This window comes from Zonotrichia albicollis, chromosome 1, assembly GCF_047830755.1.
Source record: "Zonotrichia albicollis isolate bZonAlb1 chromosome 1, bZonAlb1.hap1, whole genome shotgun sequence".
Taxonomy (NCBI): domain Eukaryota; kingdom Metazoa; phylum Chordata; class Aves; order Passeriformes; family Passerellidae; genus Zonotrichia; species Zonotrichia albicollis.
The window spans coordinates 23,982,502-24,000,003 of NC_133819.1; the positions used below are offsets into that span (position 1 = coordinate 23,982,502).

The 17,502-nt window shown below is 39.3% G+C and overlaps 1 protein-coding gene across 1 annotated transcript in view; it reads left to right on the forward strand.

Annotated features, from left to right (window-relative positions):
* Positions 1 to 403: 403 nt before the first annotated feature.
* VPS50 (VPS50 subunit of EARP/GARPII complex) overlaps positions 404 to 17,502 on the forward strand; it is an 85,126-nt gene continuing 68,027 nt past the window's right edge. The window contains exons 1-5 of the mRNA XM_005480249.4: positions 404 to 562; positions 2,872 to 2,940; positions 10,913 to 11,035; positions 11,639 to 11,710; positions 16,160 to 16,213. Coding sequence (XP_005480306.1) covers positions 530 to 562; positions 2,872 to 2,940; positions 10,913 to 11,035; positions 11,639 to 11,710; positions 16,160 to 16,213 — 351 coding nt within the window. The 5' untranslated portion in view covers positions 404 to 529. The remainder of the gene's footprint in view (positions 563 to 2,871; positions 2,941 to 10,912; positions 11,036 to 11,638; positions 11,711 to 16,159; positions 16,214 to 17,502) is intronic.

The window sequence follows — 17,502 nt, forward strand, 5'->3', positions numbered from 1 at the left end:
CCTCCACCTAAGCAAAGACTGTAGGATAAATTCTTTCTTTTCTTGTGCTGATATAAATTAGATTTAAAAAGCTACCTGGTGGGTTTTGGTGTGTGTGCTTTTTTTAAGTTGCTATCAATACAACTAAATAAGAGTGACACAAGCTTCTTTTGCCCACGCAAAACTACATCCATCACCCGTGATCAGGCCAGACACGGTCTGTGCATAACGCCCGAAAGAAGCTGAGACAGCCCGGAAATTCTCGCCTATTTGTACGCTGTAGCTTGTCTCTACACACAGAACTGTGTTTTATCGCCTGAGCTAAGCACGTCCGAATGTACACACCCGAGCCCCAATACTCAAACACCGCAGCTCCAGGGCCCGCCCTGCCGCCCGCGCTGCCGGGACTTGTAGTCGTGGCGGCCGCTCGGGAACTACCGCTCCCAGGGAGCCGCGGGCGGGCGCGGTCAGGTGGCGCCCAACATGGCTGCGCCGTGCCCCGGCGCCTTGCGCGGCCGCTGAGCGCAGTCGGGGCGGCGGCGGGGCCATCATGCAGAAGATCAAGTCGCTGATGACCCGCCAGGTGAGCGGCTCTTCTCGGGGGGCGGCGGGGTACCGGGCTCTCCTCGGGGCCGCCGTGCCTGCCCGGGCACTCCGGAGAGCCACCGGTGCGCGGGCATCGCCCTCTGCCCTGCCGGGGAGGGCTCGGGGCGTGCGGGATCCTGCTGCATACGCATCCGCCTTGTTTCTCTCCTCCGAGAAATGGAAGCGTGCTCAGGTGCCACAGCGTGGCTCTTGTCACAACAGGGACGTCGTTGTTGAAGATGACAGGGCGGGCCCGTGTCAGTTTGCTTTTTTGACATATAATTCTGAGCGCTGGGCTGTGGTTCTGTAACATGGCTTTGTCTGGCAGCAAATGCTTTTGGTCCAAAGGGAGGCGAGGCTGAGAAGGTGCCAGGGACAGATTTGGGTGGGCACACAGTGAGTGTGTGCCAGAGCACTCGGTGTGTGTCTGTCACCTCACTGCTGTCTGCTACGGTTGTCTCCAGATTATGTAGATCTAAGCCTACTTTTGGACCAATATTTCTAAGATCGAGAAGTGTATCAGCAGAACATTCCAGTTATTCACATATATAAGATACCCTTGAAAAGAAGCCTCTTCATTTGTGTCTAATTGGAGAACTTAAAAAAAAATCACTTGTGTCACCCACATCAGATATTCTAGATAGTTATAGAAAATCATGGGAAAGTCAGAAGCATTTTTTCCCCCTAGAACTATGCCCTCGGAGTTGTGATCCTTATGCAGGAGGCAGGGCTTAAAAATGAACACTTGTGTGAAAGTGGAATTGCGAGAATAATGTTCTGTTCTGCTTCAGTAGAGGGTTACATGGTTTGTTTTCAGCTTGACAGGAGGAGTGCTGGGAAGCCTGCCCAGCGTGGAGATGAAGTTTTCTGCAAATTATAACAACTTAGGCAATTTTCAGTCATTTGAAAGGATTAGGTTCCATTTACCATTTGATAAGTGAAACATTATATTTCTTCTGAAGGTAAGTCACTAGAACTGCATATTTTTGAGAGGACTTGGAGAAGATTTTGTGTGAGGTATGAGAAATGCAGCAGTTGCTTTGCTTATTTCTTGCTTTGAATTTCTGATGCGTAGAGGTGAGTCACCTTTGATGGTGGCAACTGCAGAGGGAGGATGTTTTGAACTGATGTGTGACAAAATTTGAGAACCAAAACCAAAATGGAGAGATTCTGCATCTTGGGAGGATGAAACAGTTGTAAAATGTAGTAGTTAGCACTGAAATTATGTACAACACTTTGTCAGTTTCAAAGAATAAATACAAACTTTCTCACCATAAACTGATATAGTAGGTCCTTTTAGAAATATGGGTACCCAGGACCAGAAAGGGGCTTGGAAAAAATACTGTTAACATTGATCACAAGAGAAGGAAGAAAGTCCACTTGAAACTTTTGACTCACAGGAACACACTGAAGTCTCAAGGGAAGCTGGAGTCAGAACCATATCTGAAACTTGAGTGTGTAGATTCATTTCTACCTCTGCCTGGGGAGCTGGCAGAAAATATACTAAGCAGCCTGTTCTGTGGTATTGCTGCTTGAAATGGTGAGATGCTGTTTCAGGTTGTGAGGAGAAGTGGGTGCCCCATCCCTGGAATTGTTCAAGGCCAGGTTGGATGGGGCCCTGAGCAGCCTGATATAATGGAAGGTGTCCCTTGGAACTACATGATCTTTAGTTTTCTTCTAACTCAAACCTTTCTATGAAAATTGTAAATATGTTTGATATTCAACAAACATACATGCTATTTATGTGGCTATACGTGTTTTAAGGAGTAATAATTATATAAAGCAGCTAGTGTGGATTATGCAACCTTTTCAGTTCAGTAACACATAGGGAAAGCCAGTCCTAGTAGTGGAATATGTTAAGTAGAAAAATATGCCATCAAGCAGAAATAATCTTGCAATAGGGTAGCTGGCACCTAGCTTGAATTCAGCTATTTGATTCCATTAAGTCATTAAGTTAGTGGAACAAAGTATGCTATGTTTTTTGGACACATGCTCATTATAAAATTTAAGATAACATCTGGACATTGACAGGAGGATGTGAGTGAGTTTGATAAAGAAAATGTTAGTGAACGGTACTGAAAAGGTACATATTGCAGCATAAAACTGGAAATGCTTAGATGTTTGTGGAACATAATTTATATACCAATGGTCTTGCTTAAATGTTGCTAGAATGAGGTCTTAGCCCTCCAGCTGCATGTCAGAGTATTTATTAAGGGACCTGTAGATACGTATTCAAAATCAGGTAAGACTTGATTGCAAGATGCATAAAGGAATCAAACTGAACTGATTATTAAAAATCTTTTAAAGGGTCTACGAAGTCCTCAGGAGAGTGTTAATGACCTCAGTCCTATTGAAAACTTACGGATTCCTACTAAGGTATGATACAACATCCCTCCCCTCCACTCCCTTTTAGTTTTTCATTTTATAGTTAAATGACACTTAGTTGTGTCTTCTTTTTATCCTTAATACCAGGTTTACTGTTGTTCTTTTTTCAGTTTTATTTCTTGCTGAAAGTCTTTTAGAGTGTTTTAATGAAAGAAAGAGCTGTGAGACAACTCCAAATGGATTTGTATGAAAATTTTTTCTTGAAACTTTTCAGTTATCACTGGATGCAGATCTTAATATTATTTGGGTTTCTTGCTGGAGTGAATTAAAAAAAAAGAAGAAAAAAGAAAAATGCCTTTTTGAGTTTTACTTTGGAAAGTAGATGCTGTGTGGATGGCCTGTATAGTACTAGTCTGAACATTTAGTTTCTTCATGATTTTGGTGCTCTAAGTATATTTTGTAATTTCATAGTTTTACTCTTCAGCATGTATAATCATCTTCATGTTCTACTTCAAAAGTTAGATCTTTATAATAGCAGTAGTTTTTGGTATTTTTTTAGGTCTCACTGTTTAAATGAAGCCGCCTCACTGTCATCTCACAAGTCACACTGAGTAATCTGTGTGTGAGGGTACAATTGTCACAATAATTGGCTGTTCCTTATTTCCTGTTGATCTGAGGGGAGGATTCACAAGACTTCTGTGGTTGTTGTCTATTATTTTCTATTAATTTGGTCTTTGCCTTTAACCAATAAGATACTTAAATAACTGACTTGAATTTAGATGACCTATTTTACAATAGTTAAAAAATCAAACCAAAAGACCTCTTGTGTTTCTCTGTCTAAGTACTCTGTAATATGTTGCCTGTGTAAGGCAGATCAGAGAATTAGCATTGCTGTATATTTCAAAAATCAGGTAAGAGTCTCTGAATTGGTACATTATGTTTTGTGAGACAGTGTCCAATATGTTGATATCAAAGAGCAAAAGTATTCAGTTGCAGCAATGCTGAAAAACCTGTCACATCTCCGTCGCTTAAATTTCACAGTTGCAGATTCCTACCACTCCCTGAGCACCATTTTTTTGCCAAGTTGGCTCTCCAGGTAAAAGCAGATGTAGGGTATCTTGTCTGGATTTCCATTCTGTAATGGTTTGATGTTATATGTCTGATTAGTCTACACCGTGTAGCAATAACTGTATTTATTTAACTCTTGCATCATTAAAGTCTCAAGCTGTTTTGATGACAGAATGGTTATGGTGCTGCACTTTCATCATCACACTTCCACATTCAAATTGGTATCTCCAGACTGATTTAGGGCAAATGCTACTGAAAACTTCAAAAGCTGCATTAAAGCTATACAGAAGTATACAGAATGGAAGGCTGCAGGGTCAGCGTTAATTAGGGCCAGTTTGAATTGCTGGTAAAATGACAAGCCATTGGTTCGACAACCCTAGGTACAAAATCCATGTTTTTTGAGATGAGGAACTATCACACTAGTTTGGAGGTCAAATGGGAAATAGGGAGGACAGGAAGAAGAATCTGCTAACGTTTCATCCCCTGATAGCAAAACCAGCAAAATTCTTTTGAGTCTTGATATCTGAAAGTTGTTGATTTGCTGACTGTTTGCTGACTGTGGCCAGCATGATGAAGTGATGACCGTACTCAATTTTTTATTTTCAGGCAATGAAATTGTTAGGCATTTGGACATTTTAGTGAGTACCTGAGTGTATTCATTCACTTTACTGGTACTCCAATAAGTTCTGCAACTATTTTGAAAAAGTTCAGTTTCTTATAATATAAAGGCAAATCACCAGGAAACTTGCTTAACTTGTTAATACAGACTCATGCAGCCAGCTCACTCACCTAAGGAAGTACCTCAGTAGGAAGTAAGTGTATAATAGTTTGAGTCTCATAAAGTCTCATAAAGTAGAAGCCAAATCTGAACTGCAAGGCTGGATATGACAATATGACCAGAGGAGTTGTGGATACCCCATCCCTGGCAGTGTTCAAGGCCAGGTTGGATGGAGCTCTGAGCAACCTGGTCTAGTGAAAGGTGTCCATGACTGGAACCAGGTAATCTTCAAGATCCCTTCCATCATTCTCTGATGATTCTTTGATGATTCTATGATATCTAGAAGACAAAGTTGTTTGTAGAAGGACATAACATCTATTTTGACTGAAATACCTTACTTCACTGGCATACCTTGATTACCCAGGGAAACAAATTCTTTTTGAACCATTCTGTTATTGTTGTGCCCCAAGCTGATAACAGTTTTGTTGGCAGATTTTGTCACAAAAGGTTGAGGTAGATATTTTGCATGCTTGAATTCAAGTGTGTTGGATTAATGGTGAATTGACTTTGAATTAGGTTATGTTTATTTTGATGATAATCAGCTCATATGCAATATACAAATATTATTTGACTTTGTAGCTTATCATGGTAAATAACACTGAGACCATTTAAAAAATGTTTTTCCTATGGATAAAGGAATGTGGGTTTCTATTTCCCAAGCAGTAGCTGAGTGCTTTTCTGGAGTGCATTAAGTATCAGTGTGGCTAACATGTGTTCTATGGATAGAACATATCCAACTTCGTTGTTCTCTCCATTAAGAGAGTTGTGTTCAAAGTATAATGTTTGTTTTGGTAGAGTGTGAGCTTTTTAGTAGGTACTCTACACTTACTGAACAAGGGAAGATCAAAAGGAGGTTCTGAGCATTTTCTATGAAAGATAGGGAATACCACAAACTTCTCTGTGGTACTGCCTTCCCTGGCTGGGGAAGGGGGAGGGAGGGGCAGGGAGGAAAAGCAAAGTAAGTTTATTGATATAGTTATGCATTGTATTTTATGATATTATACACATTAATTGTTATATAAAACATATAGAGAAATATTAGATTGTTTTGTATATATAGTTATGTATATTGTTATATTGAATATAATGTTATAATATAATTTATTATATATTTTATAAATATATATTATTTATAATATAATATAATATATATTGAATATAATGTTATAATATATATACATTAGATTAGATTCTAGATAAAATTTCTTTACCCAAGGGTGGTTGAGCACTGGAACAGCTCTCCAGAGAAGTGGTCACAGCACCAAGCCTGACAGAGTTCAAGAAGCATTTGGACAATGCCCTCAGGCACATGGTGTGACTTTTGGGGATGGTCCTGTGCACGGCCAGGAGCTGGACTTGATGATCCTTGTGGATCATCAGTGGATGATCCACTGATCATCAGATCCTTGTGGATCCAAACTCAGTGGATTCTGTGATTATAAGACTCTAAATATATCTTTGTATATAGATAGAATTCAAAGATTGTGTTTGAATGTGTGTATACAGATACCTATGTAGATGCGTTATTACTTTTATTTCACAGTGGTGCATTGTTGCAGCATAGCTGCTGATTGAATCTGTTGAGCACAGCCCTTATCCTTGGATTTAGGATTGGATTTTAGCAGAGGTGTTATTCATGCTCAGAATGGAGGGATATAAATCAGCAGCATATTCATTGGTGTGTTTTTGGTTCATAACAGAAAGGGAGGCTGTGTCCAAATCAGTATAGGGCAGACTTGGCCCCTGGTAACCTCCAGATAAGAGTGCATAGGCTGTTGCTGAGCTTCAGCTTTTAACTAGATTAGAAACTGTTTAGAATTTTTTTTCTCTGGGTAGGGTAGTATGAGTGAACTTTTTTCAATGTCTTCACTTCCTAGTCTTTTCGGTGATGGTGACTGGAGTGCAGAAAGTGTTTGCTTCCACTCCTTACAAGTAATGCTTCATTCAACAGGGAAATATTGGTTTTGCTGCTACAGGCAACACAGCATACAAGGAGAGTGTGATGCACTGGGAAATAGCTGGGTAGACATCTAAAACTTGCTGAACTGCATTTCAGATGAGTTTGCAATGAGATGACTCTTCTGAAATACATTTGAAGGAATTGCCACAGGCTTCTAGACTGTAAACTCCTATTTCCGTAGAACAGGAACACAAAATGATGTGAGAAGTGTGTGGATGTAAGCACTGTGTTTTATTTAGTAATGGCTTCTTTGAGCATGCAAAGCTGTCAGACTTTTTTCCTTCTTTCTTTTTCTTCCCAGCTGCTGTCTTTCACTGATCTGTTTAGGTGACATAATGAGAGAGGCCTGCTGCTGAAGGTTGCACTCGTGGTAACCTGACAGGATAAATTGTTTTTCTGTGAAAGTATGATCCCAGAGTACTGGGGAAAAAAAGATGCAGTTGGCACCACAAGTCACACGAGTTTTAGGTAGGAGGTGAGGCCTCTTGCTGAATAAAACTTTGGAAAAATGAGTAGCCTGTGAAACAGTATCTTACCAGGCTGTGTTGGCCCATTATTGATTGAAGAGTTCCTACTGCTGAATGCATATGTTAGCCTGGACAAGTGGATTGAAGTGCATATTGTGGTGTCCACCCTGCCAATATGCTGCTTTTCCTGACCTCCTGTGTATCTATTAATTCTATTTAGCAATGGCAAAGTTCTCTGCAAGGGTACTATCATGAGATTCCTGCTGTCACAATTTTTGACTGGCTTTTCTGTTCAGAATAGCACTCGGAATTGCAGAATTAACATAAAATGTAAGATGTTAAATGTAAGATGTTAACTGCTGACTTTTTTTCTTTTTAAGGAAGATACTTATATGGCAATAGCTAGACGAGTTTTGGGGTGGAAAAATACTTTGAGGGATTTAATAGAGCTTCTCTCTTTTCTTCTACTAAGTGTGTGAGTACCAAATCCACAGAGCTAAACTGGCCTTTTGCCAAGACCCCTGAAACTATGGGCTTATTTCTACATAGTAAAATTGTTTTTGTGTATGTGATTGAAAGGATGAGGAAAATAGAATATCAGCAAATAAACTTTAGCTAGGGAGAGTTACCTCCTTCAGTGGTGAGTGAATAAATTTGCCTTCACTATGTTGGTTATTTCAAACTACTGGAGCATGATGTGCTGAAAGCTGCAGGTTATCATGGCAGAAAGTCTGGTGTCAGATAATGTAATTTATAGGGGAGCTAAAGTTTATCCTGGAAAGTTATAACTAGACTGCTTTTCTAGAAAAAAATGAACAAGGTAACGAAAAAACTTGTCATTTAATAAATATTTTCCTGAGTAGTGTTTTGGCAAGAAAAACTCAGATGAGTGATCTTTGAGATAGAATAAAATGGTTTCTTAGCAATTTTCCTAGGCACTCTAACATCAAATCCCGAATATGTGTCCATAATGGCTTTCTTAATGCATCTTTAGCAAATGTAAATCACCACTGACCTATGGTATTGAGATACTTTTTCACCAACATGACAAGGTATTAGTAGTCCAGAATTTCAAATGATCCTAAGCGTTTCTTCTTTGGTTAGTTTTTAATCTTTTTTTTCTTTTAGGAAACAGCCACACAGGAACTTGTAGGCAAATACTGGGTGATAAATTCAGGTATTCAATTTGCAGTGGTTCAGAGTGTGAAAAATGCCAATCACTTGTTTTTAAAATTGATTTAAAAGTTTAATAGTAATAAAATGATTATAAACATAGTAATACAATTAGAGTGATAATAATTTGGACAATTCGAATTAGGACAATATGAGACAATAGAAAAAAGAGTTACAGACGTCCAGGTACCTTTTTCTGGGCAGCACAAGCCTGAGAAAGGACACCTGTTAACCAAGGATTAACCCTTAAAACCAATACCCTGTTGAATATTCATAAATCTCATACATGATGCATAAATTCCATTCAAACAAAGTATTCAGTCTGGCCATCGCCAGCTTCTTCCTCCTAATCCTAAGGCACCTTCGATCCTTAGCCAGGCAGGAACAAGTCAATTTCTTCTGATAAGAGAACAACAAATTCCTTTTCTCTGAGAGATTTAGGTGTCCTGTGGCTGCTATCTGGTGCGAGTACCTTATTCCTTTCTTAAAAAAATATCCCACTTACGTAGTTCCTATTTTAACTACAAAAGTTACATTTTAACTACAAGACTACATTTATCATATTATTAAAATATTAATATGGCACTACTAATCAATACAACAAAATACATAGAGTAAATATCTGCATAGAGCCATATAATATGTACTTCTCACAAGTGGACCCCGTTGCCTGCCTTGGATAATTTTTAATTTTAGTTTCATATAACTAAAACTCAATATACTCTAAGATGTGAAACTGATTTACAGTGGGGTGTACATTATGGAGCTACCATTACAGCTATATAACGATATAACTGTATTACTTCCTTGTTTCTCTCGGTGTGTCGGTGCAGTGCATGTCCTTTCTCTGGCTGGCCGTGGGTTGCTGCGTGCACCCGCGCTGGTGGCAGTGACTGCATCAGGCGTTTCAAGGGAAGGTCGGAGGCGCCTGGGCGGGAGAAGGTGGCTGCTGGACAGCTTTTCTCCGGTTCCCCGCTGCCTCCGCGGGGAAGCTTTTCTCTCGTTCCCCGCTGCCCCATCACGGCTCGGAGCCTCCTGGCTGCGGCCTGGCCCGCGGCCCGGCAGGGGCGCCCGAGCACCGCCGGCGTCAGCATCTGGGGCCTCCCTCGGCCTCGCGTGCGGCCGCTCGGGGACGCGAGATACACTTGGAACCCGTTTATCTCTGTCATTACATTTCTTTTCGCCTTCCTTTCGCCTTCCTTTCGCCTTCCTTTCGCCTTCCTTTCCCCTTCCTTTCCCCTTCACTTAATTTTTCTTTCATTTTCCCTTCTCTTCCCTTCCTTTCCCACTCTTTTTTTTCTTGTGAGAAGTATTTCAGAGGAGCAGTGATTCCTCTGAAATAGGAGGAATCGGCTTCCAAACCGGCCACTTGTGAGCCCTTGGCCGCCTCTTAGTGCGCAGAGGAGCAGCGCCTTGCTGTGTGCTGTAAGGGTCACTTTGTCTCCGAACGTCTGCACATTGACCTTATCTCAGCTGACGTGCAAAATAAGCAAATGAGTGGCTGTTTAGTCATTTAATCTAAAATTGGATGCCACACTGGTGAAATAAACCTTTGAACTCTTTGTGATGAAAGTACCAGCACCTTGCCCCACAGGAACAGCTCAGCATTGCTGGGAGGCTCAGGGCCATTATTGGACTCTTCAGTCTGTTACATTACTTCACCAGAGTTTAGTTTATTATCAAACAATTTTATCCATATTATCTTTACTTTTGATGGAAGAATATTCTAGCACTTCTCCCTTTTGACTCTCTGATAAAGGATTTTTCATTCTTTTTGTGTGAACGACGTCCAGGAGAGGGCCAGTGTTAGTTGCAATGTCCAGTGCAGCAGAGGAGGAGGAGGGTCAGGCTGAGTCCTTTGTTTGCTTCAGCCACTGGAAGCATCTGGGTTGTTGGGGAGACCTTCCAGAGGAGATCGTGACAGCAAGGAGGGGAATGCTTATTTCTGCAATATTGGCTTTCAGAAGGCTGACAGCACATCCCTGCTTAGACCACTGTGCTAAAATCTCAGAGCTGTTAATCTTGTGCAAAGAAGGCAGATCTGTTCTGGTTTTACCTGTAGAAATCAAGTGTTTAATGGCATATCTTTTATTTCAGTGAATGTGTGGGATGAACTGAAAAGTTATGCATTTGTAATGACACTGTCTACCTGTCATTTACAAAGAGGGTTCTTCTGTTTTAAAAAATTCAGGTTTTATTTGTTTCGGTTTTGTGCAATTTTTTTTTCTCCTTCTGAAGAAATAGTTTGCTGCTTTATTTTTAGTTTATTATGAGAATTTCTAAAGGTGAGGAGGAAAAAACTGGACTCAACATGCAGTTGGTGCAATAAATCAATGAAGAAGCTGCAACGTTTAAGTGGCTGCAATGTTGAAGCCTACACTGTTTTTTGAGAAGTTTTAAATGTCTTGTTCTCCCTAATGGGAAATGCAAGCCACAGTGTACTGTACTTTCTGTATTTTGCCATTGCTTCTTGTGTTAATGTTGGAAGTTGCTTTTGGAAGATGTTAGTTTTGTTAAAAGGTTGTTCTTCCTACGACGTGTTATTACACGATGGAAATTCTGTTTTGTTTCATGCAGGAGGAGCTCAGAGAACTACATGAAGAACCACCTGATCCTCAGGCACAACAGGAAATAATTAACAGCATTGAAGAAGTTTATTTTTCCAATGACTCCTTTGATATAGTGAAGTATGAGTTAGAGGTAAGCTGTCATCTTGAAAGAAAAAATGGTAACATAACAAAAAATGAAGACCAAAAGTATGCTTGTTTCAATGACCTTTTTTTGTTTCTTGGATGTTGTATGAATACCACACTGAACTCCCCTAAGTTATCTTGCAGTTGTGTGCAGCTTCTAGCATAGAGTATTGGTGCATATATATATATAGTATAAAGTCTCTTCTTTTAATGTAGTAGAATATGCTTACAGGCATTTTGTAATTTAAACTGAAGTGAAAAAGTCAAGATAGCTGAGAAAACAAATCTGTTCTGTATTTTGTGTATTTTTTTACCAAACTGAGAGAGACATTTTCTGTGATTGGGTGGTTGTGTGTATACATATATGACGTAATGTGAAGTAACTTTGAGGTAATTATAATACTACATGAGGCAGTTATGATCCTATGTTATATATTTTAACACTAATTGATTTCAGTATCCATCATTTGAAACAATGGATTAATTCTGCAAATTAGATTACAGATGGCATAAGAATGTTTCTTTAATGAAACTGATTGCCTAGCTAATGCTGTGTGTGAGTTAAAAACCTTTAATTTCTTACTGATTTTAATTTATTATTTAAATGCAGAGGCTTCCTCCAGTACTTAGTCTTCAAGAACTGGAAGAGTACAGAGACAAACTAAAACAACAGCAAGCTGCTGTAAGTAAAGTCTTTTCCTCTGTACCATTACACAATTTGTTGTCTTGTCTGTAAGTCTAGCAAGAAGTGTAACTGAAAAAAATTTCTTAACACATTAGATACTAAGTGTTTCTTTTAACATCATGTTGTGTGCCTTTATAGTGGAAAATCATCACTAAATCATACAATCATATGAAATCATGGAAGTAAATCTTAGTGTTAAGTATTGTAACAAAGAGCAAATGTGCTATTTCTTTAGAAACTTGACTTTTTGAATGTTTATCTTGTAATGTTCAACACAGTGCTGAATAGTGGAGTAGTATCTCTTTGAGGGATTTCTAGCAATGTAAGACTTAAAATGTTTTTAAAACTCTCTCCTTGAAGATGCTATTTTGTCTTACTTTTCATTTGCCAATATATTAATTGTTCACAAAGGTATTTAGTGAACACTAATAGAGAGTTATTATGTAATAAACCAAATGAAATTTAATGAGTAGGAAGTATGAGGTATGAGGCAAAATTGGAGTTGCAGCGTTTGAAAGGTGCTTGTTATGTTGCAGACTTCAAAATTTTCTATTAATGTATTAATTGTTGTTCCATTACTCTTTTGAGGTGCATAACATGGTGGCATTTGGAGAATATCTGCAAGTAAAATAGAAGTAGTAATCCTAATTCATGTCTTCAAATAAATTAAATGTGTAGGAGAATCTTGCTTTGTTAACAATACATAAAGCAAAGACAGAAGTCTTAAGCTGCTTTCCCCATAATACACTTATGAAGTTTTGTGAAAGATTAGTGAGAACTTGAGGAAATGAATATTCCATATTTCTCACCAAGATTTATAAGGAAAGAAGTTGGAAGTGAGTGAGAAGTAGTAATTTTTTTGTGTGTTTGTTTGTGTAGTGGTGGTTTTTTTTTAATTTTAAGAGGACATCTGATGGTGACTTTGTTTTGCAAGGAAGTGCTGTCAAGACTGAGACAACTTCAGTGAGATATGCTGCATAATCCTGATATGTGTTATCAATGTCTTGGCCATTTTTTGCTTGCAGGATGGGAACTGGCTGCAGCTGAGGGAGTAGTTTCAGGGCGCGGCTGCTGCCAAAACATTGGAATGGGAAAGTACATGCAGCTAATGAATAGTATGGGAGAGAACTGAGCACAAGGCTTCCAGTAAATATGGCCAGATGTGGCTTTTAGAATATAAACAGGTAAAAAATCTCAAGGCCAAAACGTTTGACAAGAAACATGTGCCCAGTTCTTTCCTCACCAACTTCCCCCAGTTAGGATTCGTCCTTGCTTGTTTCTTTCCTAATTTCGTCAAAATGTTTTTCTGGTATAGGAAGGAATTTCCTCCTTAAGCATGTGCCACAGTGCTAAAATGTCTTGTATATTGTGTTTCTTGTCCTTATGTTATATTTTCAGGTAGAGTGTGAGAAGCTGTTGCATGTTTGCTTCTTGTGTCTCAGTTGTTATCCATTTATCTTGAGATAGGTCATTTAGACCTACCTGCCATAAAACACATTGGTGGCTTTCATGGAAGACAAAACTGTAGAATGTTGTATGTTGTATGTAGTTCAGTCCTAAAAATATTTTAATGGTGAACAGATTATTAGATAGAGGATTCAAGAAGCCTGTTGACATATTACACAATGGCTCTGCTTTTGCAAAAAAACTAAATACTGCCTTTTTCACTTTAATGTCTGTACCTAGAGCTGGCAGAGAAATTATTAATAATAGTTTGGAGATAATACCAAATTCTGAATTTCTCTAATGCAAAGCACTTATATGTGTGTGAATTACAGGTACCAGAGGTCTGATTTTCACTGACTTCCTGATTTTGCGCAGCTGATCTTGGTCATGCTGTTGTTTTTAGGGTCACTATAGACTTCTGTAGTTTTCTCAATAGTTTTCCATTCCACTGGAAGGATCTCAACTTGCTCAAACATTTTCTAATGTGTGTATCATAATAACTTTAATTTGTAATTGTCTTGTTACAGGCAGTTTGAATTAGAAGGGCGTTTTAGTTGTATGTCTGCTAGACTTCATTTTAATTAGCAGTCTAATATCCTTAGCTATGTTGTTTTTTCTTCAGGAGATGAAATATTTTTTTACTGATGTGATTAAGAAAGAGAAAATTGTTGGTCCCTTCAGCAAATGTTGTTGGCAGGCATTGATAACCATGGTCACATTCAGTGCTAGCAGCTGCAGTTCAGGATTCCAAGACTTAGCACAGCACAATTGTATGGAAGATGCCAAAAGGGGTGTGGCAGTTTGGAAATAAATTAAGTAACTGGGGATAGTATTGCTCATCTGAAAAAGTATCTGAGAGTTTGGAACCTCAGAAAGAAAATTAATACCAGTAAGTACTGGAAAAGAAAAAAAAATGCCTGTGGCAGGCGCTTGTCAATGTTGAGATCGTTATTAGCCAAGGGTAACTGAGGACTTGCAAAACAAAAAGTGTAAAAACTGAAAAGAAATGCATCTTTTATTCATGTGTACTGCTTGAACATTGCTTAACAGTACTAGAGCATTGAATAACTAGCAGGTATATCCATGTTCTGAAGTTTTTTACAGGTACAGGACTAGTATGAAAAATATGTTGAAAAAAGAAGGTGAAAATTTCACAGTGCATAGACTGTGGAGTGAACAAAATTTCTTAAGAGCCCCAGGGTCATGTAGGCTTGTGTAGCATTCAGCTTGATATTATCCTATCCTGACCCCACCTCGCTCTGGAGTGGTGGTTCTGCTGTCCTGCAGAGGAAAGAGTTATTAGTTATGGAACAGCTAAAAGCTTAGGAACAACTGAACAGTTTTAAAATTGCTCTGTGGTTCTGGCCTGCTTTTGATATGGAAGGAGGAAAGCACAGCTGGGTATATGCCCCTTGTCCATTGCCCCCTGATTACATTGGAAGACTTCAAAGACCATTTATGTGCAAGTGCTTTTCCAGAGGATGGGAATTGAGCTGGTGGAGCCAATACAAGATTGCTACAGGAATGCTGATTCATGAGCTCAAATCTGTGCTATGTTTAGGCAAACATAGCAGTCAAGCAGTCAAGTTTACAAAAATCTTCATTTCTCTTTGCCAGTAGTGCTTTGTGGGCTGGCTGTCATCGCCAGCTTTATTTTGTTTCCATTTCTGAGAGTATTATTCCCCCAAAAGAAAATAGAGCAATACCAATAATTTCTTTGTCATGTTTGAAACCATTTCTTAAATATTTTTAGTCCCTGATGAAAAACAAAACTAAACACACTATTCTCAAGCTGGCATTTGTAAGACTGTTAGTGTTGGATTTCTTTTGAAGTGTTTGTAGACAAGAGATTGATGAAGGTAGCAGTGTCTGGTTTTTAAATTCAATACAGACAGCAGCTCTCAGAAGCGTTCTACTTAGAATTCTACTCAGAACAATGGAGAAAATTTTAAAATATACATATTCTGTGTTCTAAAGGAAGGCTATAATATGTAGAGGATGCATATTCATTTTGACATAGTTTTACTTTAATGCAGTATCAGTCTCAAAGGTAGGTGTCCTTATGTTAAATGTGTTGTGGTTTAAACTCTAGATGGCAATGAAGTATCACACAGCCTCTCACTCACTTCTCCGGGGGGGAGAATGGGAGGAGTAAAAGTGAAAAAGCTCAGGGGTTGAGATAAAGGGAGATAATGCAGAAGAAATAGCTAAAAAATAAGTAAAGCAAAAGCAAGTGAAGCAAAACAGGGAATTAATTTATTGCTTTTCATGGGCAGACAGCTGTTCAGCTTTCTCCAGGAAAGCAGGGCTCTATCATGTGTGGCATTGAGCATCCTTCCCTTCCTTCTTTTCCCCAAACTGTATATGCTGATCATGACACTGTGCATTTAGGATATCCCATGGGTCAGTTGGGGTCAGCTGCCTCAGCTTTGTCCCCTCTCAAAGGTTTGTGCACCCCCAGCCCGCTTGCTGGTGAGGTGGTTTGAGCAGTAGAAAAGGCCTTGATTCTCTGCAGGCACTGCTCAACTGAAACACCTCTGTGCTACCAAAACTGGTTTCAGCCCAAGCCCAGAACAGCCCCATACTAGGTACTTTGGAGAAAATTGAATACCCCAGCCCAAGCCAGCACACCATGCTGTATCATTGATTTAAATTTGAACTCTAGCAATAGCATGAGCAAAATGTAAACACTTGCAGTGCCCCAAATTATTTCTGTTTGCTTTTCTAGCTTGTTCCTTAACAAGCAGAGTTAAGTGAGTAGTCTAAAAATGCCCACTAATTGCTATGTGGACTTGTGAATGTTTCTCTTATCTTGGTTCTAAGGAAAGCTGATCATAATTTTTACAATTTTTTTTATATGTTGTTGTGGAATATTTATTAATAAATTTGAAAAATGCAGAACTTAATGGTAGAGAATCATAAGCTTGTCGAATTTTAGCATGGGCATGGCCTACTTAATTGAGATTGCTATGTATCACATGGAGTGTTCTTCTTTTTCAGGTATCTAAGAAAGTTGCAGATTTAATCCTTGAAAAACAGCCTGCATATGTTGAGGTAAGACAACTAACAGTTTTCAAGAACAAACTGCTCAATTTTGTGCTGCCATAATGCTGCAGTTGTGTTGTTATAGTGATTTGTAGTAGGGGTGCTAGTGCCTGGTTGGTAACCAGCTATTTTTGTATGCTAAAGCTCTGTCTCTGTAGTGAAAGCCAACGGTGTATTGAGTTGAAAGTCCTTAAGATGATAAAGGTTTTGTAATATGGTCATTTTACAAGGCCTCCTGAAGAATTCAGAATTCAGGAATTCACAGGCTTGGCTAGTACCTGTAATGAACTTGGAGCAGGGCTGCTTTATTGCCCTTGTTTAGGAGTGGTGTCACATCTTATTCCATAAGAGAAAGCAGTAGTGATCTTTGTTAAGATCACTTATCTGCCGCTAATCTCAGGCAGTTGTGAGAGTCACAGAGTCACAATATGTTGTGTTAGAAGGGACCCACTAGGATCATCAAGTTCAACTCCTGTCCCTGCAGAGAACCATCCCCAAAAGTCTTACCATGTGCCTGGGAGTAATGTCCAAACACTTCTCCAAAGTGAACATGGTGATTTTTATTAAGTTAGCCTGAGAATGATCCTGTGGTGAATCCTTCTGTTTGTGTACAGCACCTTACATCACCATTGCTGTACTGGTGATTATGGCAATTCTTTGGGCAAGAACCTGGAGAGAATGTGGAAGAGCAAAGATGGCTTCCTGGCTATTAACCTGTGGTAGATGTCATGGAGCTGCAATCATTTTCCTCTTATCTAGAGTTCACAACATCCTTTTTGTTCTGTTGTTCTTATGGCCAGTGCATCCAGCCTTAGTGAAGTTGCCATCTGTGTTCTGCCATCATTGCCTGGGGAAAAGAGTGCTGTGTTTTAGGAACAATGTGGGGGGGAGAAATGACCATTGCTTGCGTCATCCCCTGCAATAGCAGGTGGAAGAAAAAGGCTGTAACAGTCAAGTTGTTTCAGTTTTAGTTGAAGGGGTGATGAGGTGGGAGGCTATTGCAGAAGGAGGCTGGTAAGTGCTACTGGTTGAGTCTTCACAAGATAGTGTAGAAGGGGGAGAAAGGGTAATTGTGTGGTATAGATATATTCTGGTATTATTTCACTGTTACGTGGGTTTGAAATTGATAGTTTTGAGTGAGTACTGCTTTTCCTGAATCCAGCAGCTTCACTTTGAAAACCTCTCACTACGTAATGGAACTGCAGCAAATGTTCTTGAATTTTGCTGTGTAATGCTAATGTTCCTTTTGCAGACATCTTAGTGAAGTGAACCTGTTTCATACCTAGAAGGGCTTTCAG